This window comes from Chamaea fasciata, unplaced genomic scaffold, assembly GCF_029207755.1.
Source record: "Chamaea fasciata isolate MVZ Bird 193981 ecotype frontalis unplaced genomic scaffold, bChaFas1.0.hap1 SCAF_1, whole genome shotgun sequence".
NCBI lineage: Eukaryota > Metazoa > Chordata > Aves > Passeriformes > Sylviidae > Chamaea > Chamaea fasciata.
In genome coordinates, this window is record NW_027094086.1 from 22945859 (window position 1) to 22970002 (window position 24144).

At 38.3% G+C, this 24144-nt stretch overlaps 1 protein-coding gene across 2 annotated transcripts in view; it reads right to left on the reverse strand.

Moving 5' to 3' along the window:
- Nucleotides 1-3241: 3241 nt before the first annotated feature.
- The window catches only part of CPQ (carboxypeptidase Q), a 158831-nt gene continuing 137928 nt past the window's right edge, over nt 3242-24144 (reverse strand). For both annotated transcript variants that reach the window (XM_066178202.1, XM_066178211.1), the window contains exon 8: nt 3242-5631. In XM_066178202.1, coding sequence (XP_066034299.1) covers nt 5471-5631 — 161 coding nt within the window. In that variant the 3' untranslated portion in view covers nt 3242-5470. The remainder of the gene's footprint in view (nt 5632-24144) is intronic.

The window sequence follows — 24144 nt, forward strand, 5'->3', positions numbered from 1 at the left end:
GATCAGCACGATACTCTACTAAAAAATATGAATATTTTGTTATCTGCTTTTGAACAATCATTAGCCTCTGCATCGTGTCTCATATTAAAATTTGTGATAACTTTCTGTCCTAGTGACAGAAATTTAAAGCAAAATAAAAAATTATGAAGAGTAAAAGAACAGAGAAATTTGCTTTCAAGTACCAGCAATGCTATGAATCCTCTGCAGCTGTATCACTGACATATCTCTAGAAAAGGCAAAATACATAGAAAATTTAGACTAAGCCAAATAATGCATAATCACACAAAGCTGAAGCTGAAGTATTCCAGAGATTATAACTTGAGTCACAAAGAACCTCAGTAAAATCAGTTTTGAAGACTTTCTCAAAAGTTCAGTCCATATACATTGCCTGTCATCAGTCAAAAGTATAATTTTAGCACAAAATCTTACACATCAGCTTCAAAGTTTTCTCAGTGGTATAAAAAGAAAGTAGCAACTCATTTATGGGCACCACAGCTTGGCTGAGGCAGGAACTAAACTGTACTTAGCTTTAGGACTGACTGGCTGAATGACTGTTGGGAAACCATTTAACCTATTCCCTTTTCCCAAACTGCCCCTGCTTCTGTGAAATACTTAGCATGTGCATGACAGTTCAGTGTAGTGAAATTATATATATATATATAGACAGCATGGTGTGTGACCATTTTGCACACATAATTGTCCCACATCATTCCTGGATGCAAAGTACCAATAATTTAAAATTGATATGCCTGATGTTCAAAGTCTATTTTGAAATAGCAGTATTTGAAGCAGGAATATTTTTTTTTTTTTTATGTCAAATAGTAAATGTAAATAATGTGAATAATGTAAGTATTGCAAATGCAAACAGTAATTACTAAAAGACATGTTCTATGGGTGAATTCTCATGTAGCTGGAGGATGTTAACTTCTTATTCCTCTCCTCCAACCTCTGCTATGAAGTTACATTTTACTTGCATCATGTCTTTTAATACAGCGTTGTTAAATCAGGCTACACCAAACACGAGCACCAAACACCACTAACAACATTTAACAGTGGAACTGAGGGAGATTTAGGTACTGTTCCCCAACTCACTCAGCAAAGCAAAGAGTAAAACATTAGTACTTGAAGCCACAGTCCCTGAGTCAGTATAACCTTGCTCTTTTTGTAGTTTTTGTGGTCCCTCTTCCAGAGCTTCCCCCTTTAGTTTTCATAAGCCTGATTTTCACATAGTTATGTAGACAACCATGACTGGTGATAAAAATTCACTGCATTGATCATAAAGCTCTGTCTGCCAGTAACAGAGGGCAGTGATAATGGCAAGTGGTGGCTGTGATGGAGCTCTCTACCATGTGCTATGTGCTGCTCTTCAGAGTCATCTCAGTTGCATCTCACAGTTACTGAGCCTTAATGCACAAAATACACAGACTTTTTCAGTCAGTAAGTAATTTCTAATATCTATGCCACAGTACAAGTGCTGAGAAACAAAGTGGAAGATAAAAAACCCTCCAGGAGACATAAACTTAACATAAACTACAGGAGGTTGACCTGTCCTGAAGTGAAATCAAAGTGCAAGCTAGACACAAAGTTGGATATAGGGCTGTCATCCAGGCCCCTCCTCCAAGCGCAAACAGGATTATAGAGGTAATGTACTTATTAAACACCTTGTAACTACAAATCACGGGCCTATAGCTGGCCATACTTTTGTGCAAAAAAGCTGGAGTTTCCAGAAATAATGACCACAAACGTCCATAGTGTGTGTGTGGACAGTGCTTCCATGTATTTGCAATAGACAGAAGACTACAAAAAGCCTAAGTTCCTTTCTATTACACATATCTAGTACATTGTATCTATTCCTGTTTATTATATATGATCAGTATGTCCTGACATTTAGCAGAAAAGAAGGGAAAGAATCCTTTCCCCCAGAAAGTCTTGAGTTTTCCCATTCAAGAGCTGCAATGCATCATTAACTTCTATGCAGAAAACATTGTTCACTCCAACCAGCAATTAGTGGCAACATTTCTATCCTGTGCAGTGATGAGATTTTTATGCTAATCATTACAGAGCAGTAAATTAATCATTTGGGCACATTTAGATGGTATGTATATTTCATGAGACAGATACAGATATCAAGATCAGTTTGATATTTACTTATAGTAAATGGAAGTGTCTCAAATCACTATGGGGGAAGCATACTAAGTAAATACACAGCCAAGGATGCTTGTAATGGAGAAGCAGAATCAGCACTGCTTCAACTCTCTCTTTGTTTTTAATTATTTTAAGGGACATAAAAGTCTTGTGAGAACACATAGAAGAGAATCATTCAAAGAGACAGTGAAATGTCAGTATTGTCTTGGCACAATGAAGGACAAAAGCAAGCCTACCCTGCAATTCTTCTTTTATTACTGACAAAATTACTTACATTACATTATGCAGTATTGAAAACAGATTTTTCATCAGCATTTGTACTATAGTCTAGTCAGGCAAATGAATTATGTATTGGCCTCGTCCCTCTGTAACTATGTCTGAAAGCTCCGAGTTGTAGCTGATAGGAAGGCTACCCAGGGGCCTCCCTTCTCAGCAGATGCAAGAGATTTGTAATACCTTGAGGAAAATTATTATTTGAAATTTACATTTTTGACATATATTTAAGTACTAGTGGTGTTTTTTTTCAGCTCTCACTGCACAGATCTTCGACGGTAAAACCCCAAATGCTTATTGGAGGGAAATGTACCCATGGTCTCTTTGACCTAGAACATTATCAAATTATGATAAACACAGATTTATGGCAGGTGACCCTCACAATAATAGTAATATAAATAATGTCGTAAGCTACTACTTTCTCAATTAAAAGTTGAAGAAGATTCTCAAAGATTAATGGCATGTGAGTGGAAGGCAAAGTTATGTTGGCTTACCTGGATCACCTCAGAAGTGCTCTTGAATTGAAAATTGACCAAGTGATACATGTTTAATGGCCACTAATTGGAAAAGCATAATTGCTACGCTGAGCAGTGGTAAAGATAAGCTATTGCATAGATGGTATAAAATCCCACTGGGAAAGAAAAGAAATTTATTAGCATCTCCTCATTTATGGCAATTTTTTGAGAGAGGTACATCTGAACAGGCAGATATTCAGGAGAATACTATGGACAGATGAACTTTTAGGTCTACTAATACACATCAGAAAAAAAAAGGGTGAATCAGAGACAATGTCTTAATTTAATGAAATTTAGTTTTATGAGTAAAAAAAACCCATTTGTTTTTCAATTTCAGAAATCAAATATTTTTATTTTCATCATTTCTATAAAAATAACATGGCAATTTTGATTTTTGAACTTTTTTTTCCAAAACTGTTGCTTCTCTCTTGAGCTGTGTATCTGAAGCAGACATGAAGGTTACATTTTCTTCAGGGGCTTCATGTTCTTAATTTTTACAGTCATCTTACATAGTTGTACTGCTTTTGGCCTGGGAATAGTTAATTTTCCTACTTAGGAGTTGACAAGCACTTCTTGACATGTGCTGGGGTGCCATGTGCACACTTGTAGTGTTATTCTCCTCTGCAGAGGTGTATTCTTGACTCCAGAGATTTTCCGTTTGACTTGAGGCAATAAAGGAAAACACAAATAAACACCATTTCCAAGAGAGCATAGGTCAAGATTTGCAACAATATAGGTAACTTCACAGAACATCCTTTTGAATTTCTGATGTACAAAGCCTCATACCCTGAGGGAAAACAATATGGAACAACAATTCAGGAAACAGTCAGTCTCATCGTGTAAAGGACAAAAGGCTGGATTTGGAGACAGCTGAAGATCTGTCAGTGGTGAGCACCACTGACTATGCTCTTGTCAAGCAAAAAGAAACACAGGCATCAAGCCTTGAAAGCAGAGGAAATCTTTGCTGACTTTATTTCAATATTGTTCCTTTAAAAAGATAGAGCACAGTATCTCCAGGCAGCTTTTATGCTCTTGAAATGATTTGGAGGGAATATTGAAATAGTTAATAAATTTGATGGAAAACAGCTATTATCACAGTAAACAGATACCATGATTATGAATTCTATAAAAATGAATTGCTCATTATTCAGCTATTGCTCAACACCAGAACTGATTAACAGCACTAGGGACTGCCTGCTATTCGGTTTAATACTCCATGTTCGTAACATTAGTTATTTGGTGCTGATTATATTGCAGCAGTTATTCGCATCACTAAATTTGCTTGTTGTAAAATTTAAAATCACAAACAAGGATCACGTCACAAGGAAATGAGCAGAAATCATATACCTTAAAATATTCTCCAAGACCAGTTATACCTTCACTACAGATATGCCTGAAACTCATCTGAATATTCATAATCTCAGTAAGCAAGAAAAATCCCCAATCCCCAAATGAACGAAGTATGTAAGAATCAAACTCCCAGGTTAATCCCTCCATCAAAGTAAATTTGTACCAGCATCCTCTAGCCCAGCTTCAGCAGGGGAGACCATCCCTGCAAGTGAGGGGCAGCTAGGAATGGCTTCAGGATTCTGAATCCAAATCTGCTTTTACACTTTGTTTGGATACCAGCTGGCAAGTACTGAAGGTCACGAATCACAGCTGTGTGTTGTTTCTGAAACATGGCATTTCATAGAAAGACTGCCACATGAAATTCTCTGCCTGTCACTATGGCGAGTCTTCCATGAGAAAGAAAAAGGCACACATGGCTTTTCAAGAGGAGGTGCCCCAAAAAACACAGGGGAGCTGGGAGTCCTCTGTTGGCTTTCTATCCTCTGTGCCCTGGTTTATCTTAGTCTTAGGAGAACCTCTCATAAGATATAAAAATGGATCTGAGTGAACTATTATTAGAGTGAACTATCGGAAAACTATTCTGAGTTTTGTATGGCTAAATAGCTCTGAGTGAACTGTTAAAAAACTATTATGCTATTTAACATTTTGACTATTATTTGCCCATTCTACCATATATTACCATTAAAAAAGACAAGATTAATTTGTCCTATAACCAGAAAATTTCTAGAAACTACAGTATTACCTTAAAAAAGTGAAAAGAAAGGGCTGTTTGGTTAATAGTACATAATTCCAATGAGTAGAATGGAAGACAGAAACAAAACCAGTAAATGTGTACACTAAATCAATACACTAAGTATTCTGACACAAAAACTTTATTTGGTATATTTTTTTCTGCTGCACAAGATCACTGTGCATACAAATGGTTATTACATCAAAGAGGTATCATATCTTCATCTGAAATTTAAGAAGTACTTAAAGGAATACATTTAAGTGAGAATCACAAATGGAAGAGATCAAAACAGCAAAAAGAAGCAGGAATACGTAAAAGAGAGTGTGTTTGAGGAAAATAGATATGATAATAAAGCAGAAAATCAAGGGTAGCAGAATTTACTGCAGCTGTAGTCCACATGCATTAGTGGACTTGCAATCTTTACTGAAGAACAGAAATCTTCTTTCTTGCTGTTTTATTACCGTGGCAACATATTCTCCATGTCAGCAATTACATAGGACACAACAGTCCAAACAGCAGCACAGAGATTCATCTGGTTTGGATCCTGAACTGTCATCGTGTCCCCTTGAGAATGATGAAACCAGAAGTATTTATTGATGTCATCATGCAAACTGGCACCTACAGAGAAAAGTGGGCAAAGTTCCATTATAGGAATAAAAATATTTTAAGAGGAATATAAACTTGAATCTGTTCCTGGGCTGTTTATTATTAAAGCCACATGTAACTGTATAAAATTCATAATATATTTGAAATAAAATAACTGTGATGGTACAGAGCTGTGCCATGTGCAGTGTGTAGGTTTTAGGTTAATTGACTCATGTGAGCATGAGGCAGCAAAATTTCACACTGGGGAAAAGCCAACCTTCCCCTGGGAGACTCGTTTCCTCAGCAACAGTATGCATCCATTTTCTTCTGAAACTAACAGAGTTCAAGCAGGAAAATCCTTACAGTAACTCCACAGCAGCAGCTTCCCCTGTTCTCCACTGATGAGTTACAACTGATTTATGAATCCTTTCCTTGCTGTTATTTGTGTTGAGAAACACTTTGGAATGTTCATCACAAGGATGTGCTGTTTCAGAACAAATTTGCAGCTAATCTGGGGTAACCCAGGTAGCCCAGGACTACATTCCTCTCACAGTCAGGAGTCCTCATCAGCTGGGTCAGAAGCAAGCTGAGTGAAATCACCATTCTTCCCATTCAGGAACAACTGATTCCCTCTGGGACCGCATGGGAAGGGAAAGACTACTTCTCCCCAAGTCAGGTGGGCTCAGGGAGCACAAATAATGCTTGGAAGGCATCACTCCAGGCAGACCAAAGCCAAGATCAGCTGGAAAAGCTGCCACCCAACAAGGAGCTGCAGCAGAGATGCTGGCAGAGAATTAGTACCCTGGCTATTCTCTGCTCTAGTGCCCACTGACCCTCTTTAACCCCCTATTCCCTTGAATTTCCTTCTTTTTCAGTGACTACCTGTGCCTCTCCCCCAGTTTTATCAGCCTCCATCCACTTTGTTGTAATGTCAACAACCGTTCCACCATTAACAGAATTCCACATTAGATTTTGAAAATAAGTAAATTTGATATTTTCCCTCACCACACGCATTCACTGCTTGCAATTCTTTGCACTGATTCCTTCCTGGTCCTGCCCCCTGGCCAGGGCTAAGAGGTGCACAGCTCCCAGGGAAGGACCCACTTAGCACAAGATGCACTCCTTTCATGGTCTACAAACCCCGAGAACTGGTGTGAATTCACAAGTAAGAGCTATGGGCTCCAGGCGAAAACACAGACTGAGGATACTCCTGCCATGCCAAGTAAGAGGGAAAAAAACCCCAAACAACCCAGGATTGTTTGACTATAAAGATGAAGTACATAAATTATTCATATATTTATTTACATGCAGTGGAAATCAGTATTAGATGATGAGGGCTTTGATAAACTCATATGTGTTCCTAAGACTTACTGTTACGGTTTTCCTTGGTTTTCCTGAGATGCCTGAAGCCTTTGAAGAGAATGAAAGCAAAATTTCCCACAGCATAACTGTACATTCCTATAATACATATCATTTGATCACTCAAACAATCATTCAGAACGGAGTCCAGCTCTCCCTCTGGGTAACAGGCATGTTTCTCTAGCTGTAATGGGGACTGACTTGGATGGCTCAGTTCACTGCTGTTTTAGAGAAAAGGAATAGAAAGTAAATGCATTTTAATTCCATCCAAGGTGAAGATCCCTTCATGATAAGCAGAAAGATGATAAGCAGAAAGACCAAATGCTACAGCCTAAGGTTGTACAGTATTGTGATTGATTTTATTTTAAGAAACTCTTTTGTTCTTAAATGACCTGTTTGCTCCTGACTTGAAGCATTGCAATCCCGCAGAAGTCGCTGGGTAGGTTACAGGCACTGAATTATGTTCTAATAATTTTAGCATTAAATTTATGTCAAGTCATACTCACTTTTAAAATTTTCTTCTGAATCCTTTTAAATATATGCAATCATAAAAGGATTAAACAATAAGTTCTTTAACCAATGGACTTCTGCACTACAGACACATTACAAGTTAAGCTGTCGAAGCAAGCCCATTATAGTTTTTGAACACTTCTGTAAGACTCAAGACAAAAATTGCTCAGAGTTTTTGTAGAAATTTCACTAATCACAGTAACTATGGATTTGCAGAATAGCACTTTATTCCTGTGAGTGGAAAAAAAAACAAACACCCTTTGCTTTGTCATGTTTAACTCTCTGAAACATTGGAAAAGATTTTTTTTTCTCTGAACTGATTTTATAAATCAGAAAATTATTGACTTTGACATCAAGCAATTACTGTGCAAGAAAATCAAAAGTTTCTCAAACTGGCCATGCTGTCCCTGTCATGTGGGCTAGCACTGAAGCCAGTGACCTGCAAACATCTTGAGAGACTATGGCAAAGACCCTAAGAAAACAGTTTTATCCTATTTAATTAGAAACAAAAGTGAAAATCCATGTTCTTGGCTTTGAGCACAAGAAGAGTTTACAGCTGAGGGCTTATGCAAACCTCTGGACATGAAGCACTCTGGGGCACAGATATGACTGCAAGCAATCTTCATTGCAAGGAAGTCTCCTGCTTCAAACTTGAGACTCCTCCAAGCTGATGTCAGCTGCCTGCAGACATTTCTGCTGCCAGAGGTCGCCAGGCTGAAGTGAGATACTGACGAGTGCCCTTTCACCAGTAAATGCATCCGGGGCTGAGACCAATCCTTGCAGATGACCATGAAGAGGGAAGTTCTGCAGGGCCCTGCAGACTGCAGTCATGTTGGGTTACCTCAGTAACGTCCATGGGGACCTACAGCCTATTTTCTAAAAAACTAACAGAACAAGCAATGCTGTGAGCATAATTTTTTGTTGTTGTTGTTGTATAACATTTGTCTCAGGAACAACAGTCAATAAGCAAACAAATGCTTATTTTTACCAAGCTAGGAGTCAAGTAAAACAGATGAGGAGCCATGGCTCAAAGATCTGTAAATTATTCACCCATGTCCATGCTAGCCACCTAGAAAGGGAACAGCATACAGGCTTGAAGGAGTCTGTAAGCTTTAATTAACTACTTAAAAACCCTCAGTTGGGTGGTGTTATGTAAGTGTGTAGCATATATCTAATTCTGATTTCCAGGTGGAACCAAAAGCAAGAGACGGGCTAGGTGCTACACTGTCACATTTCATGCACTTTGCTCTTTTTCCTGCATTTGCAGAGCAGCTATAAAGAAAAAAAACCCGAAGTTTGCCAAACAACCCTCTTTAATTGTCCTTTTTCAGTCTGTTCACTTTTACAGCAATGCAAGTCACATGAGGAATACTGCTGACCAAAAAGGAAATCAGTGAGAAAGTGCTTCTAGCTGGATATAATAGGTGCTGTGGCATGAAAACAGGGAATGTTAAAAACCGCTGCCAAAAATGCTGTACATATTACTTGAATGCATGAAAAATACTGAAAATTAAAAACTGAAGAAAATTAATAATTTACAGCTTCAATAAAATAATATGAAGATAATTCATAGTACCATTACAAAGTGACAGAAAACCCTCTTTAGCACAGTTTAGTTAACTAATTTAATGCATGTTACTGCATAAGCAGCTATCTTGTGCCACTGGTGATCCCCCAGGGTCAAACACTAGGACAAGCCCAGAGAGGCTGCAGAGCCTCCATCCTTTGAGATATTCAAAGCCTGACAGAACATGGTCCTCAGCAACCTGGTGCAGCTGACCTTGCTTAAGCAGGGGAGTTGGAGTAGGCGAGCTCAAGGGGTGCCTGCCAAACTCAGCCATTCTGTGGCACTCTAACCCGTGGTGCCTTGGGTCTTTCAGACACCTCTTAGAATTAAGACAATGTAAAATATATTCTTCAAATTCATTCCTGTCTAGAACTCATTTGATGATCCTCTGCATAACCAGCTATGTTACTTGGTTTGATGCACTGCATAAGGCAGGTAAAAGCAGCTGCTTTGGTAATTCATACTGATACTGTATTTTTAGTAATCAGCTATGTAAGAGTGTCTTGATGAAAATACACACACATTGAGGAATTCTGAAAAATGGTCCATCCCTTCTAGCTTCTGATCTCAGCATGAAATGCCCAATTCAAATACTCATTAACTGATGATAAGTATTGACTTGCCTTACAATGTGTTTGTATCAAACACCAATTCTTCACACATTAATAAACTGACAAAGGTCTTATTGCCAGCTTAAGAAGATGAGAAGCTCCTATTGAGGTAAAAGAATGCATGAACCACAAAACGAATGATGGACATGTCAATGATGACCATTGCTTCTTGTCACTCTGTCAGGCATTACTGCCTTCATAAGCATTGCTGTCATAAGTCATAACTAGAATTAAACTCTTTTGCCAGATACTTAAGCACTCAAATTATTGTCATTTGTGCAAACAACGACTGCAAAAGCAGATAATGATTATCAGAATGATAACAAAGGCAGTTTCCATAAAACACAAATATCGTCAAGGGGGAAAGCATGGAGTCACTTCAGAGTAATTTTACATCTTAAAACATTTTGCACTGCATTCCTCCCTACATTTTCTTTCTCTTCTTTTTATACACCAAACAGCACTCAGCTGACAAAGGAAGTCAAATGTGAGTTGTGGAGTCAGTACATGTTTGCTATGGAGTCCTATCAATAGCTTCCCAGTCGTCTTTTCTTTCAAGTAACCTTCACAGCTATGCCATGAATCTTTCAGATACAATGGGAAAATCACCACTGTTTCTATAACCTCTCTTGGGTGTCCTGGCTGTCTTCAATATTACAGCTAGATCTTTGGGATAGTGACCTCTGCAAATACGCTGCCTTATACAGTGAAGTTAATATGCTAATGATTTATGAAAGAGTGTGTAACTTTTTCAGGTTTCATTTTATAGTAGTCCCTAGGGGACCTGACAGAGCTGCCACTCCATTATTTTAAGCAGTATATATACACCTCTCCAAAGAGAAAAGATTCCAGCTCAAAAGAGCATACACACTAAACAGACAAGAGGGACTGAAGGATGAAAGGGGCATGCAGAGATGAAACGACACATTCATTTTCTCACAGCAGCTGAGAAAGGAATAGATGCCAGACATCTGAGCTGAGGCCAGTCTCCTGTTGAGTAAGCTGTACTACCTTTTAACAGCAAAGTTGGAAATGCCTTACGTAACAAGCCATAATTTGCTCAATGGTTCCAAAATACAAATAGAAAGGACTTACATATAACACGTGCTTCGCTTGCATCTTCCAAGCACCTGCCTGAGCTTCACCTTCGTGTCAAGACAAACCTACATGCTATCAAAGGTATTGCTTGTAGTAAGATGTCAAGACATCAAATGCCTAATCTGAAACCTTATTTTTATTTCTGCAGTGATTTCCCTGGCTATAAAAGACAGCTTCCTTTTTTCCTATCTATTAAATATTGCTTTTGTTTTCTGCTTTTTCTTTAAGAAACAGGAAAAATGCTTTTACTTAATTTTAATGTTTATTCTAATCTCAGACCTTTTTCATGCCATTATTCAGGAATGTACTAAAAATCTATAACACCTTAAAAATAAAGCAAGTCCTGATGAAATATACATGTCTTTTTCTTTTACATCAAGTACTCAAAAATTATGAAAAAAGAGGCAAAGGGACATACAAAAATCTGCCATGCAGTCAAAAACTGGTATGTACCAGGAAAGCATAAACACAGAAGTTAAGAGCATTCTATTCCTCACACCCAGTAATAGAATCCATAGCCTCTCCCTTCTCATAGCTGGAGCATTTCTGCCTCACACATTTTGAAAGGTCAAAACTTCAGGGCAGAAGTAAGAAGACACATGGCTTTTCCTTCAAAGGATATGTGCCAAAGACCTACAAAAGAAAAAATGGATGAAAGATAGGAATAGGAACACAAATTCTTATTTTTTTTTAATTTTCATTTTGTGCCTTTCTAAAAGCCAGCATAGTCACAAATCTCAAGCGGTCAGGGAGTAAATCTGCTGCAATGGTAGCTGTGTTTAGGGTGGGTTGGCTGGAATGCTCCATCAGTGCCTCAACAGCTCTTTTGCTGTAGAGTGCTTGACTGCTTGTTTTAGGTGTTGTACAGATGTTTTGTGTGCTGCCCCTGCCTAACCTCAGCCTGCAAAACTACTACTTGTAATGAAAACCCAATTATTGCAGGCATCTCTTGCATGTATTTTGGTGCTCATATTAACCTTTTCCTTTGTGGGATAACCTGTAGCTGACAGCTGGCTTTAATGCCAATTATTTAATTATCCATTTTTCAAGTAAGCAGAGGCAATGGAGAGTGCTAATGCTGTTTAGTGGGGCACTGACAGCATTCGTTTTCCTGTCACTTAGTCTCAAATGATGAAATTACAGGCTAAGTTGCTTGAGTTTCATGGCTACCGACACTGAAATAGTTTCCAGTACAGAGCTTATAAATAACATCAGAAGTCCTGCTGTTTCACCTCCTGAGTCACTCTCTCAAAAGTCTTTAAAATTCATGATTCAAACAACAAGAAAGAGGGAAAGTTTTCAGTTGGTTGTTTCAGTGACTAATTAAATGAGACAACAGTGTAAGGGAGACAATATGAAGTTTGCATTACTTCTTGTTTTGCTTAATGCATTTCAGAATTAATCCTGTGGATAAACTGAACAGACTAAATTACAGCTCAGGATTATCACAGTTACTTTTGCAATGCATTAACCTTTCACTTATTGCATCAGAGGACCAGTGACAGCAGGGGAGCCAACCTAAACTTGCATGAAATGCTGTGAAATGAGGAGTCAGGGAATGAAGCAGTGCTGCTCCATAGAGCACAGGTTGACCAGGCTCTAAAATGATATCCTTAACAGCCCTTGACTGGGAGAAAACCCATAAAACCCCAGATAAATTTTCAGCCATAAAAAGCACTGGAAGTTCTTCCTCCATTCATCCAACCTCTATCTTAAATTGTCAAGGTTCTTTTTTTAATAAAAAAAGAGAAAATTCTAAGTCTCCCTAGCTGATGCTGCCTAGACACGACCCACTTGCTGTTTCACTCTCTGGGATGGAGAGATCCTCCACAGGCTCACTCATCACTAATTTTTGAACCCTTTTACACTTCTGCCCACAGCTCCCTGTGGCAATGCATGGTGTGCCTGAGCATTTTGCGTGGGCTCAGTACAGTTCTCACTTCGTGAGCTGTAGGAGCAGCATCCTCCATTTTTTCATTCAGCTTCATACCACTGGAGGCTTAATACAGTTTAATCACACCTAACACTAACCTAAAAGCAGCTTTTTCCCAAGCTGAATAATCCTTCTCTTGCAGAAACTATTCAATATCTCTGAGGATGCAGGCTTCTGGTGACTCTTCTCCCTTTTCTAATTGTGTTTCACTGTTCTTGAGATGAGAAGCCCATTACTGCCTGCAAACACCAGCACATGAATGGACTCGTGATGTGACTGCAGCACACCACAACACATCTTCTGTGGATGCTTTCTCCATTTTTTCTTTTCCTTCCTTCCTCAGCTGCATGAAACACTGTGTTTTTTACCTTCTCTGGGTATTGACTGGACAATTTCAGATAATTATCCACAGTGATTCCCAGATCACTCTTCTTGAAGATAACATCCTGTTGCTCTGGATCCATAGCTCCTATACTGCATCGCTCCACATTTATTGACACAAAAATGTCACTGGTTGTTGTATTCTTTAGATACTTTCTACTATAAGATTACTCTCACATTTTCACAGTCAGCTTTAGTTTTGATACCAGATATTTGAAGGGGACTTTGCCAACTTGCTATTCTTGCTGTTCACTCCCTTTGCAGCTAACAGGGAGTTTTGTGAACATCCAAAGTGACAAAGAAAAAAAAAAAAGAAAAAAAAAAGTGACTGGGCAGCCTAATAAAGACTTTCTCCATCAACAAGACTGACAATTTTTTCTACCTTTTTAAAATCAGGTATTTACCATGAAGGAGGGAAATACCTCTCATCTCACAGTACATTCTTACTCTATAGTCTTTGATCCAGGGGCTTTTGATGACTTCACTGTACTCTACTGACCAGATCTAGCTACAAAAATGGTTACAAACTCTTCTGAAAATGCCTGACTAGATTGTGAGGCATGACTTCTTTCTTCCAAAGCAACATAGACTCCTGAATTACTTTTGTATTTTGTGTTTTGGCTCTGTGACCACTCTTGTTAACTACAAAACAGATCATTATTTAGGGGATTCCCTACTTAGAGCATATAAATTTAGAAGGATTATGTACCTGTACTATATGCCTGTTTATGTTTGTATGTATTGTGTATATTTTAATATAATTTATTTAATTTGTGATTTCTTTAAAAGTATATGCCTACATATGTTATGCAAAGACAACTTAAAAAGTTGAGAGTTGTAAAAGTGATTATTGGATTTATAAATCCCTTACATTTTGCATTCTCTTTTAAACACTGTAAGTGGAATGAAAGTCATTGCAAAATCAGCAATTTCTCAAATTTATAATTCTTTTTCATGTGTTTGTTTATGTCTCAGCTCAGTAAAGCAGTTAAATATTGAGCATGCAATTTATTTTAAAGTCATTAAGCTTTAAATGTCACACACAAGGGTCAAGTGAATACTGGGACCTATTTGAACCATCTTTCCTGACCAAATGCATTTCTGTGTTTCTATACTCTCTGTATAACTGCACCATGTAGCTGACATTATAAGGTTGCTTAGAAACCCAAACTATTGAAGTGCTTTCTTCAACATTCACTGCTAGCCCAAGAGCTTCCTGCTATCACCTAGGGCTAGACCCTTGCTCCACCCCGTTCCAACACCTTCCAGAAAAGTTGTGGAAAGAAACACCCCCTAGACTGTTTAAATGTCACGTGTGGGGAGAGAGAACCATGAAAGTCACCCATTTGTCAAGATTTTGAGTAGCATTTCTGTTTGCAGTAATTGTCTGCATTCATTTGCATTTTCAATCCATTCAGGAAGTTTCCTTGTATTTTACAAGAAATGGAGCTATTCCCTAAGCCAAACTCACAAATCAGTTTAAAGCAAGCCTTTAGGCCTGCTTTTCCAGAGGATGCTGGAGACAGAGAGGAAACACACAGGTTCTCATTTGCTCTAGCCTTCCCTCCTCAATACGATTACAGATGGATGTTTAATCACAAAATTCCTGTAGGAGCCTTCCCACCAAGTAGTCCACTAGTAGAAATGCCAGTGTTCATAGAACCCAACTAAGCAGAGCTCCCTTCTGCCCATACGGTGGTGAAAAGAGCCAGTTAATAAATATTCTGGTGCTTAACTAGTTATGAAAAAAAATCCCAAACCACTGAACAAGTCACCTAATTTAAGCAAAACACTTCCTAAGCACACTACAAGTCTGTTGTATTTTATATCACAGAAACCAAAACTGCATTTATTCAACCACGCCCACAGGATGACCAATGGTTTTACTGTCTCTATTTTTGCACCCCACTGAGAGTATCAAACTCTTCAAGTTCATGATGGATTTTAGATGTAGGACTATAAGACAAAACTGGAAGAATATACTATGCCTACAACAATAAAATATCCTTCAAATTATCTGTGGTTACTTGAGTAATGCATACTTGAGTTTTAAATCAGTAAGTTATTTCATAACATGTTAGGTGCTCTAGATACTGGTGATGAAATATTTTTTCATTTGATCTCCAAACCAGTGTATATTTAGCTGGTTCATTAGTAACAGAAATGCTGAGATGTTCTTGTAACAAAGTTCAAAGCTTATTGCAAGGTTCAAGGCTGTCCAAATGAGGGAGTTTTCAGTCTTGAGGGTTGGGGTTCAGCGAGCCACAAAGCGTACAGGTCCAGGGACACTTTCAGGGGTTTGCAAAAGGCATGTGAAATGGAGCACAGCACTGCACCGACACTGCTCCCTTCACACCTTTCTCAGCTGGCCCACCTATAGTGCAGGACACCTCAGCTGCAAGCCCCCCTTGGGATTAGGGTTCAGAGAACCACAAAACCTTTCTGCTCTAGTCTAAAATCATGTTATCCGATGGATGATGAACACAAAGTAGCAGGAATGCTACTATTTATTCAATATTTTAAGCAACAGATTGCATATTTTTGTCAGCAAAACTACAAAAGAACAACACTTTTTTTAAAAAAAGAAAGATAAAAATAATTAAGGTACAAGTGAAGACAATTGCTGCAACACTGTTCTTCACAATCTCAGAATCTCTCTGTTCTAATGTTCCATGAAATTACATGGGGCTTCATTAGAAAAAGAAAGGGGGAAATCAAAGAATTTCTGTCCTTTAAGTAAGGAAGTAGAGAAATTCCTTACACCTGATCTGACTCTGCAGTGTATCACTACTCGTATGTGGGCTCTGGCTAATCCACAGAGCAGAACTAATCCTAGAAGAAGACAAAGCAAATAAATCAATGTCCCTAACTAGCACAACTCTTCCTACCTGTAAATTTGAGTTTCTGTAATTGCTATTCTGTCACAGTGCAAATGCATTTGTCAAAATGCTAGAAGCTGACAATTAATTTTAAGTTGAAAAGGGTTTGCTTTCTCTGCAAGATCCTCAGTCACATCAGCAAGCACAAATAGAATTTGCCTTAAACACAGGCTTACTGCATTCTATGCTTTACTATGCTGTTTTCTTATGAAGTTGAGCTTTACTTTGGTTTTGTTCAAATTAAAGCTGTATGGTTGAAAGCCTCATTTAAAACATGGACAGCAAAGACTGATTGGGTGAAAGTGTACAGAAACAGAACAAGGCGACAGTGAGTCCAGCTGCCATGAGTGTCAAAGCTGTTGAGTACAGCTTTGAAAATCCTCCAGAATCAATCTGATTATCTCAATCATAATCATAATTTTGCAGAAATCAAGGATCAATATACATTTCTTCACCATTTGTTAATAAAAATCTGCAAGGGCTCATTAAAAATTATGTACTTCTACAGAAATTTCTAAGCTACTCCAAAAGACTCAACATTTTACATATGATTCAACAAATGCAGATGATTTGATAACAGTGACCAAACCCTACAGACTAAAAAGCTACTACGCCTCTATTACTTTAAATAGTACCCACCATCCTTCTGGTGTATTGTGTCCATGCTAAAACTTAAAGCAATGTTTACAGCTGTATAAATGGAAGTAATTTCAATTTGGATTTAGTCAAAGAAATCAAAGACAAGCACAGTTTTGTACAGTTGTTTACGGTGCCACATTCAAATACCACCTATAGACTAATGCAAGGGAGAAAAAGACCCAGTGATGATGTTTGTTAGCAGCCCAGAGCAACATTATTACCAAATGATTAGAATTATTTTAGTAGAGAGAAGCTAGAATTTAGTACATTCCTTAAAAACTCCTTAATCTCTGGATTGCTATGCTTGCCTTCCACAGGAGAAAGACACGCTCCCCAAATGCAAGTTTTCAGCACCAGAATATCATTAGACAATTGGTTCCTTTCAAATACATAAATTGAAGACTTTTTTTAAAGAGCAGATACATAAAAATAAATATTAACATATATATACACATCTATCTACCAACCCACACATAATTAAAAACCTTTCAGGAGCCAAATGCACACTTGCTAAATGGAATGGCAGGCTATATATTCAAAGGACTGCAACAAATAGTCAAACTGGGATTATAAATCTTACCTAAAAATAACCTGAGTGAAAAATTTTTACACTCTGGCCAATATTTGTTTTACTTTGACATTCTCACTTTACTTTTACATACTCACTTTAAAACTAACAAGCATCTGATAGTAAAAAAAAAAAAAAGAAAAAAAAAAAGACAGGATTTTTTTTTTTGCTTTAAGGCCCATCATTGCAAAATAATTGTGCATGATTATTGGTTGAATAGTTTCCACTTCCCTCTCCTACAAGAACTGACACAAAAGAAGAAAAACTGGTAGGTTACATTAGTCCTGGGTAGCCTGACCTTAGCTTCAGCTATTATCAAATTCATCAGAAAAGGCGAAGGAAAAGCACAACCTTTTTGGAAATGCAGCCACTGAAATTAGAATGCATTGAGTGAAGAAGGGAATATTTCCCCTGTCACATATTTCTTTCAGGGTCAAAAACCACACAAGTGAGATTTTAAGTATGTAACTCATTCCAGGTAAGTACAGTTAAGCTGTTTCCAGGCTGCCAGACTGCATTACCCCCCACCACTGCCAGCAGGGTTTACTGCTGGGACTCCAAGGGTGGCTCTGGGTTTGGAAAAATAGGGTGTAGCAGAGAAGGCAACGGTAACTACTTCAATCATTAGATTTTTGTGCTGTGTATCAAGAGCCCAAGGCTTATGTGGAATCAGATGAGACACCCGGAGTGTCTTTACCGCTATTTATTTTAGCAAATGGAGTGAACAAACATTCACTCCTTGAAACAGTAGAAGAGCAACCACACTTTTCCCTATCTCAATGAATTAAAACATAATGCAAATTAAAAAAAAAAAAAAAAAAGAAAAAAAAAAGAAAGAAAGAATGACCTGGAAAAAAAAAGGCAGCAAAAGGCAAGGAATAATGGCATCCATGATGGGGATATGTATGCAACACGTAATTTTTTTTTTTTTTTCTGCAAAAATGATGCTCTACACCTAAAACTGGGGGACAGATGTTTTTGCCCAGGTAAATGTAATGAGGGCTGGGGCCAAGGACTGAACCACATCTCAAAGAGCTCAGGGAGGTGAAAACAGCAGAGGTCTGGCTGGGGAGGATTGACACAAGCCATGAGCAAAGCAGTGATTCTGCCCATTTCCATAGATGCAGGAGAGCTGGCTCAGCAGGCAGGAGCTCTCATACCTGTTAAATTATTACAGTGTTCCTCAGCACTCTCTTAGCTCAGGCTCCAGGAACCACAGGCAGTCCCTTCCCTCTTGCTCTCTAATTAGAAACATGAAGTCATTACTCGGGTTAAGGGATATTGAAATTGTCATTGGGTTGAGTATACTCAGTGAAAAAGTTTTCAATCTGAGATAATGTTCTCAAAAACAGAGGATTATGTCTCAAAACCATTATACCCTTAACACATTTCCTGGCAGCCATTTGTCTGACCGAAAGAGAGAAGCTGCATGGAAAAGATACAGGAAGCAAAAGACATTTTTAACTGTGTGATGATCTCTTCTTCCCCCCAAGCATCCTGAAATAAAAGACATAAATGCAGAGCACTTGGAGGCTTCAACAGAATCCAACGCATGTGCTTTTAATGATGACTGCACAAGAACATCTGCCCTAAAATCTAGCTAGCAGTGTTGGTGGACAAGAAAAGTACCCATAGTAATTAGGAACTGCAGGAAGAAGCAGGCAGACTAATTAAGTTTTCTCAATGCTTCCCATTTAGCATATCTTAGGGATTTAAAATTAAAGATGTGTATAATTCGCGCTGTTTTTAAGATTAAGATGTTTAAAACTTGTTGATTAGTTTTAGCTGCACACTGAAATCTGTTTCTTAGCTGAAGTCAGAAGGGCTAAAATTGTCTAAGAAAACAAGCTGCTGCAGCAGGATGTTGAAGCCCTGACATGATCAGTCTGTGATTCTCACACTGCAACTCAGCAAGAGTGAGAGCTGCCCAGTTCAACCCGACCTATTTCATGTAGTTGGTGGTTCCAAGCTCGAGTCATGGTGGCTGAAGCACTAATACCAATTTCAAGGCTGGCAGTGACAGTTCTGTGCAAGTATCTTAGGGATCTACCTAGTCCTTCTGAGTGGGAAAAAAACCCACCCCAAGAGCTAATCAAAGCTTTGCCAAAACGAGGGATTTTGGCCATTAGTGATCATCAATTTCTGCAACCTTTGAATAGAGACAACAAAATGAGACTGCACTATGACTTGCTCGAAACCAGTGCAGACTCTGTGAGCACACAGAGCAGCCCACAAGACTGTGCCTTTCTCCAGTGGCTGCTATGGATGCAAGGGCCTAGGTCAGGCTGCAACATGCACCAGTCGATGCCTGGGTGCAATAAAAATACAACTGTCCAACTTTCAGCAGTATTTGTCTACAGACTTCCTTCAGTGACACCTGTAGCACACATAGCAGGCCTCAAGTCAGCTCTGCAGTATGAATGAAAAGACAGTTGGTTAATAACTGTTTAAAAATATGTTTCAAACCCATATAGCTTATCTCAGAGTCTCTGTAATTTGGAAATGATGGGCTGCTGCTGCAATGTCTTATCTGCCCACAAATTCAGTTAGCACTTTTAAAGCATAGAACAGAAATAATGCACAAGGAGTCAATAACTGTAATTGGTATTATTAACCCTCCCTGCTTATCTCTGGCTTAAATCTGAAAATCAACTATGAGATGCTTTTGTTTATGAGTAGTTATCCTAGAAAGCAGAAAGTCCAAGACCTTCCACAGCTCTATGCCTGCCACTTCACTTTCACTCTTACCCTTTTCCCTTCCCATCTGCCATACACTGCCTTTCAGCTCGAGCCAAGCAGGAAGCTGCAGGCACCTCGATGCAGGATGAGAGCACTGGATTTACCTTACACAAAGGCTCAAAGCAAAGGCTTCATCAGTAATTCATCAACTAATTCATCTAACACTTTAACCAACTCACAGAACATTCCTGCATCTAAAAGGGTACTGACTGTAACATCTATCATCAGCCTGGTTACTCAGATTATTTAGCATTGTTTAGACTCTATGCAGACTAGCACTACACAAACAGAAAACCAGAAGAACTGGGGGAAACCTCAAAGATTCAGCCTATTTCCTTCTCTTTGGTAGAAGCCAATATTTTGAGAAAAAATGGAAAAAAAGGGTCTCATCCTTCAGTACACGTGTCCAGCCAACAATAGATTAAGGACTTTCTGAGTAGGAGCTTGCCTTCATATCTCTGTGTTGGACAGCCTTTGCTGGACCTTTCTCCCAGTGCTCCATCCTCATTAAATGTATGTTTGATCTTGGTCTCTGAAACATTTTGTGATGCTGATTTCCTCCATTCAATTATATCTTGTCCAGAGAAGTGTGTCTTAAAGCTGGTTAGTGCTGATGCTATGATCCTCTGGTTATATTACAAAAGGTGAATAGCTACTCTCTGTGATATAATGGTGTTGTTTATACATATGTATCTCTTACAGTTTTCATTTTTTTCCCCAGAGATTATAATAGTTTAGTTGGTGGATTCTACCTTAAATGAAATGGTCAGTCAGATAAAATGTGGAACTAGCCTGGTTCCTGTCTGCATCAAAGTCCAGAGAGCAGCTTGTGCAGGATAAAGATGGGTTTCCTTTGATAAAACTAATAATTTGTAACCCATATTATTTTGCTGCAGTCATACATGATGCAAAAACTGCAGCTTCCTGGAATCCATAGGAGAGGCAGACCATGAAAGGCAGAACAAGGAAACAATGGGCTTTCCATTCTGTAGCAAATGACACAATTCTGCTTTTTTCCCCAACTCAAATGAAAATAAAACTTTTCTCATAAAGTGACATAAACCAGCAAAAACAAATACCCCAATCACACATATTTTCTTGACTCAATACATACATGAAATAAAATCTTAAAAAATTGATATCTATCATCACTCTAAATTTTATCTAAATGTTTATTCTTAGTGGAATATTAATAATTCTGTTGTTTTCTATTCTGATTTCATTAAAATAGATCTTTGTATAAATGAATACATCTCAGTATCTTTTTTCCTTAACAAAAAAGCTAATCTACTGAGAGAAACTACTTCACCAATGCATTCTGTCTATGAAGAAACCCCAAGACACACATCTAGGATCAATGCCTTTAATGTCAGGCACCAAAGAACTGTGATCTCCAGATGTTACCAGAATGCAGGATGGTCCAGAACCTTGGTGTATGTAACGGCTCCCTTTGAACTAATTTTCTGATCCTATAAAATATATATATAAAAGTTCAAAGTTATGTTAATCACTAAGGACACTGGAAGAGAAAAATGAAATTATGTATACTGCAAGGTTGATCCAAACTGCATGAAAAAATATAGTCAGAGAGTAAAAAATGGAAACATCTTTAGATTGGGGCACCATATGTGCCTGAGACTATTTTCTATTTTCATTATAGACCAAAGCAATAGAGTCTTCCTACACTATGAGATGGTGCTAATCCGAGACATATGATAGGGGCACTGAGAGCATGATGACAATTTGTTAAGAGATGTTCATCAACGAGATACTTGAAAAGACAACTCAAGACAATGATCAGTAGGTGCAAGCATAAACTACCACACCAAGGAAGGAAAAAATCAACTTCACATAAAAGCCTGCTGCAAGTGGAAAGAAGTAACCATGTCTTTGGGTTCACAGTGAAAAGAAATGAGAGTTAAAGCTCTTAAATTGCAGCAGGAATAGGTTAGATAGGAGAAAAACCTTCCTAAGCACTAAGAGCAGCACTGGGACAGGCCATCTGGTCTACAATGTTTCCATTACAGTAGTCTTAAGGTTCAGCTTAAACAAATGTGAAAGAAATGACAGAGACATCAGCAAGACCATGCTGGAATCATGGATAGAGGCTCTCTAGAAACCTCCTTGCTAGCTCTGTGGTTCTTTGAAATCTCATCTGTTTATGTGGCTTTCTGAAACAGCTGCTGAACAGACTACAGATCTTTTTCTGCAGAAAAAGATTAGCTTGACCCATGGCTCCAGCCAAGTCTGGCCTGCAAGGCAGAGGGAAATTCAGGATCACTATTCCAAGTGAACCCTGCAAAGAGCAAGTAGACACCGAATTTCTGGAGTAACTGTGTTCTATTTTATAAACAAGAGATTTACATCAGAAAAATGTCCCACTTCTAAATATTTCACACAAACTGCAATTTGTATGTGTGTGTAAAAAAGTGCTAAAAGTCATTCCCCTAGCAGTTACCTATTTAAGGAATGTAAGGTAAAAAAATTCCTGAAAATCACTTCTGTGACTTCACCAGTGATAGCTTTGGTTTTTGTTTCTTCACATGTCTCTGATCAGAGACTGACAACTGAGCACTTTTTTTCTCAGCCAGCTCCCATCAACTCCCATTATACTTTGGTTGTTGCTGCTGTGGATTTGGATTTGGGGGAAAACAGGCAGGCGATTGAGACAATCGTTGGTCAGGTAAAACCACTCTGCTGTAGAATTCTTCATAATACCCTTTGTCCTCAGAGAATTTAAGTTTTTCTGTCTCCTATCTCTAATTAACAACTCTGTGTCATTTTCAGTATCTTTCAGGAGGTGAGGTTCTTGTGCACATCCCCAGAGGAATTTGGGATACCTGTAAAATGCCAATGCTCTAAATTCCCATGTCTTTGCTTGTAGCATAGAGTATCTACCCATTGAGAAATCAAGCTGCACAACTTCTTTCTCCTCCACAATGGAGAAATTAATGGTTTTCAACTGCTTCCAATTTTAAATCCATAAACATTTTCTATTACATGGATTATCCCAACTGGCAACAACTGAATAATCAAGTCCACTGACAACAAACTTGTTCTCTTAGTAGGAGATGAGGTTGTACATTTTTAGGAGTAATCCACAATCCCTCAGGAGTCTGGAGAGCAGAGTCTGAAAATCCCTAGCCTTCTTTACTTCAGCTTTCTTTAAAAACAACAGTGACAACTGCAAAAATTCTTCTGTCCCAGAAGATCAGTGCTCATAATTTATATAATTAATAGAACTGAACTGCAAAAGTGCCTATTTTCTTTGGTGAATTTCCAAGGCTCCACATGGCAATTGAGACAGAACTCTGTCATGGGCACTGAAAACAGCTGAGAGCTGTGGACAGACTGGCCCTGATGTATAGTAAATCTTTATTAGGCTTTCTGGCTCTTTGTATGGGGAATTCCAATAAACTGCTTCTCTTGTTGAGATTTCTGCTTTGTCCTTGCAGACAGATTTGTTTATGCGCCCCTAAAATACATATATAGGAAGCTTATGCTTCCACTTAGACTGCTCTTTTCTTTACACTCATCTACAACTTTTGCTCAGGTGAAGCTCTTGTGCTAAATAGTTGCAAGGTCTGATGATTCCAGCAGAAGATGGACAAGCTTAATTAGGAAGGTAATGATGACTCCTTCCTCTTTATTGCACTGTATAGACAGAAGGTAACTCATAGGCAACCCTTGGGTAACTGTTAGCATTAGAGAAGCTGAGGAACTATAAATTGTTCAGTGATTATGGCAGATTATGTCAGAGACAGAACAGTAACCCTGTACCTTCTCTCTTGCATTTCTATGCAGCCTATGATCCTTTTTTGAAGATTTGCCAATACAAAATACAAATGTATATTCAGTTTCTTTCACACTTAAGTATTTTTCTGTGGTCTGAATTGACCATGTCTGAACTGACTGAAATTGTTGCATGAAAACACATATAATATCACTGGAAAGGGATTTCTGGGAAAAAGAAATTGGTATTCAATAAATTCTGCTCTTCAGAAATTCAGTAGCACTATAGACCCAATCTGTAGAATGAGTTTTGAAGACAAACACTTAGAAGGGTTCCAATTCTGTGGTTCATAAATGTTAACAATGTCCTGGAGAGGCTGCCACTGGAATAATTTTGAACCTGCTCCTTTGAGGAAGATGTCTTTATAAATTAGTTCCAAGCTTTGTATTTGTTCAGTTTGGACTACTATTGAAAGCATTCTTCAAAGGCCTCAGACATTTACACCTAAAATGTCACCTGCAAATGAAAG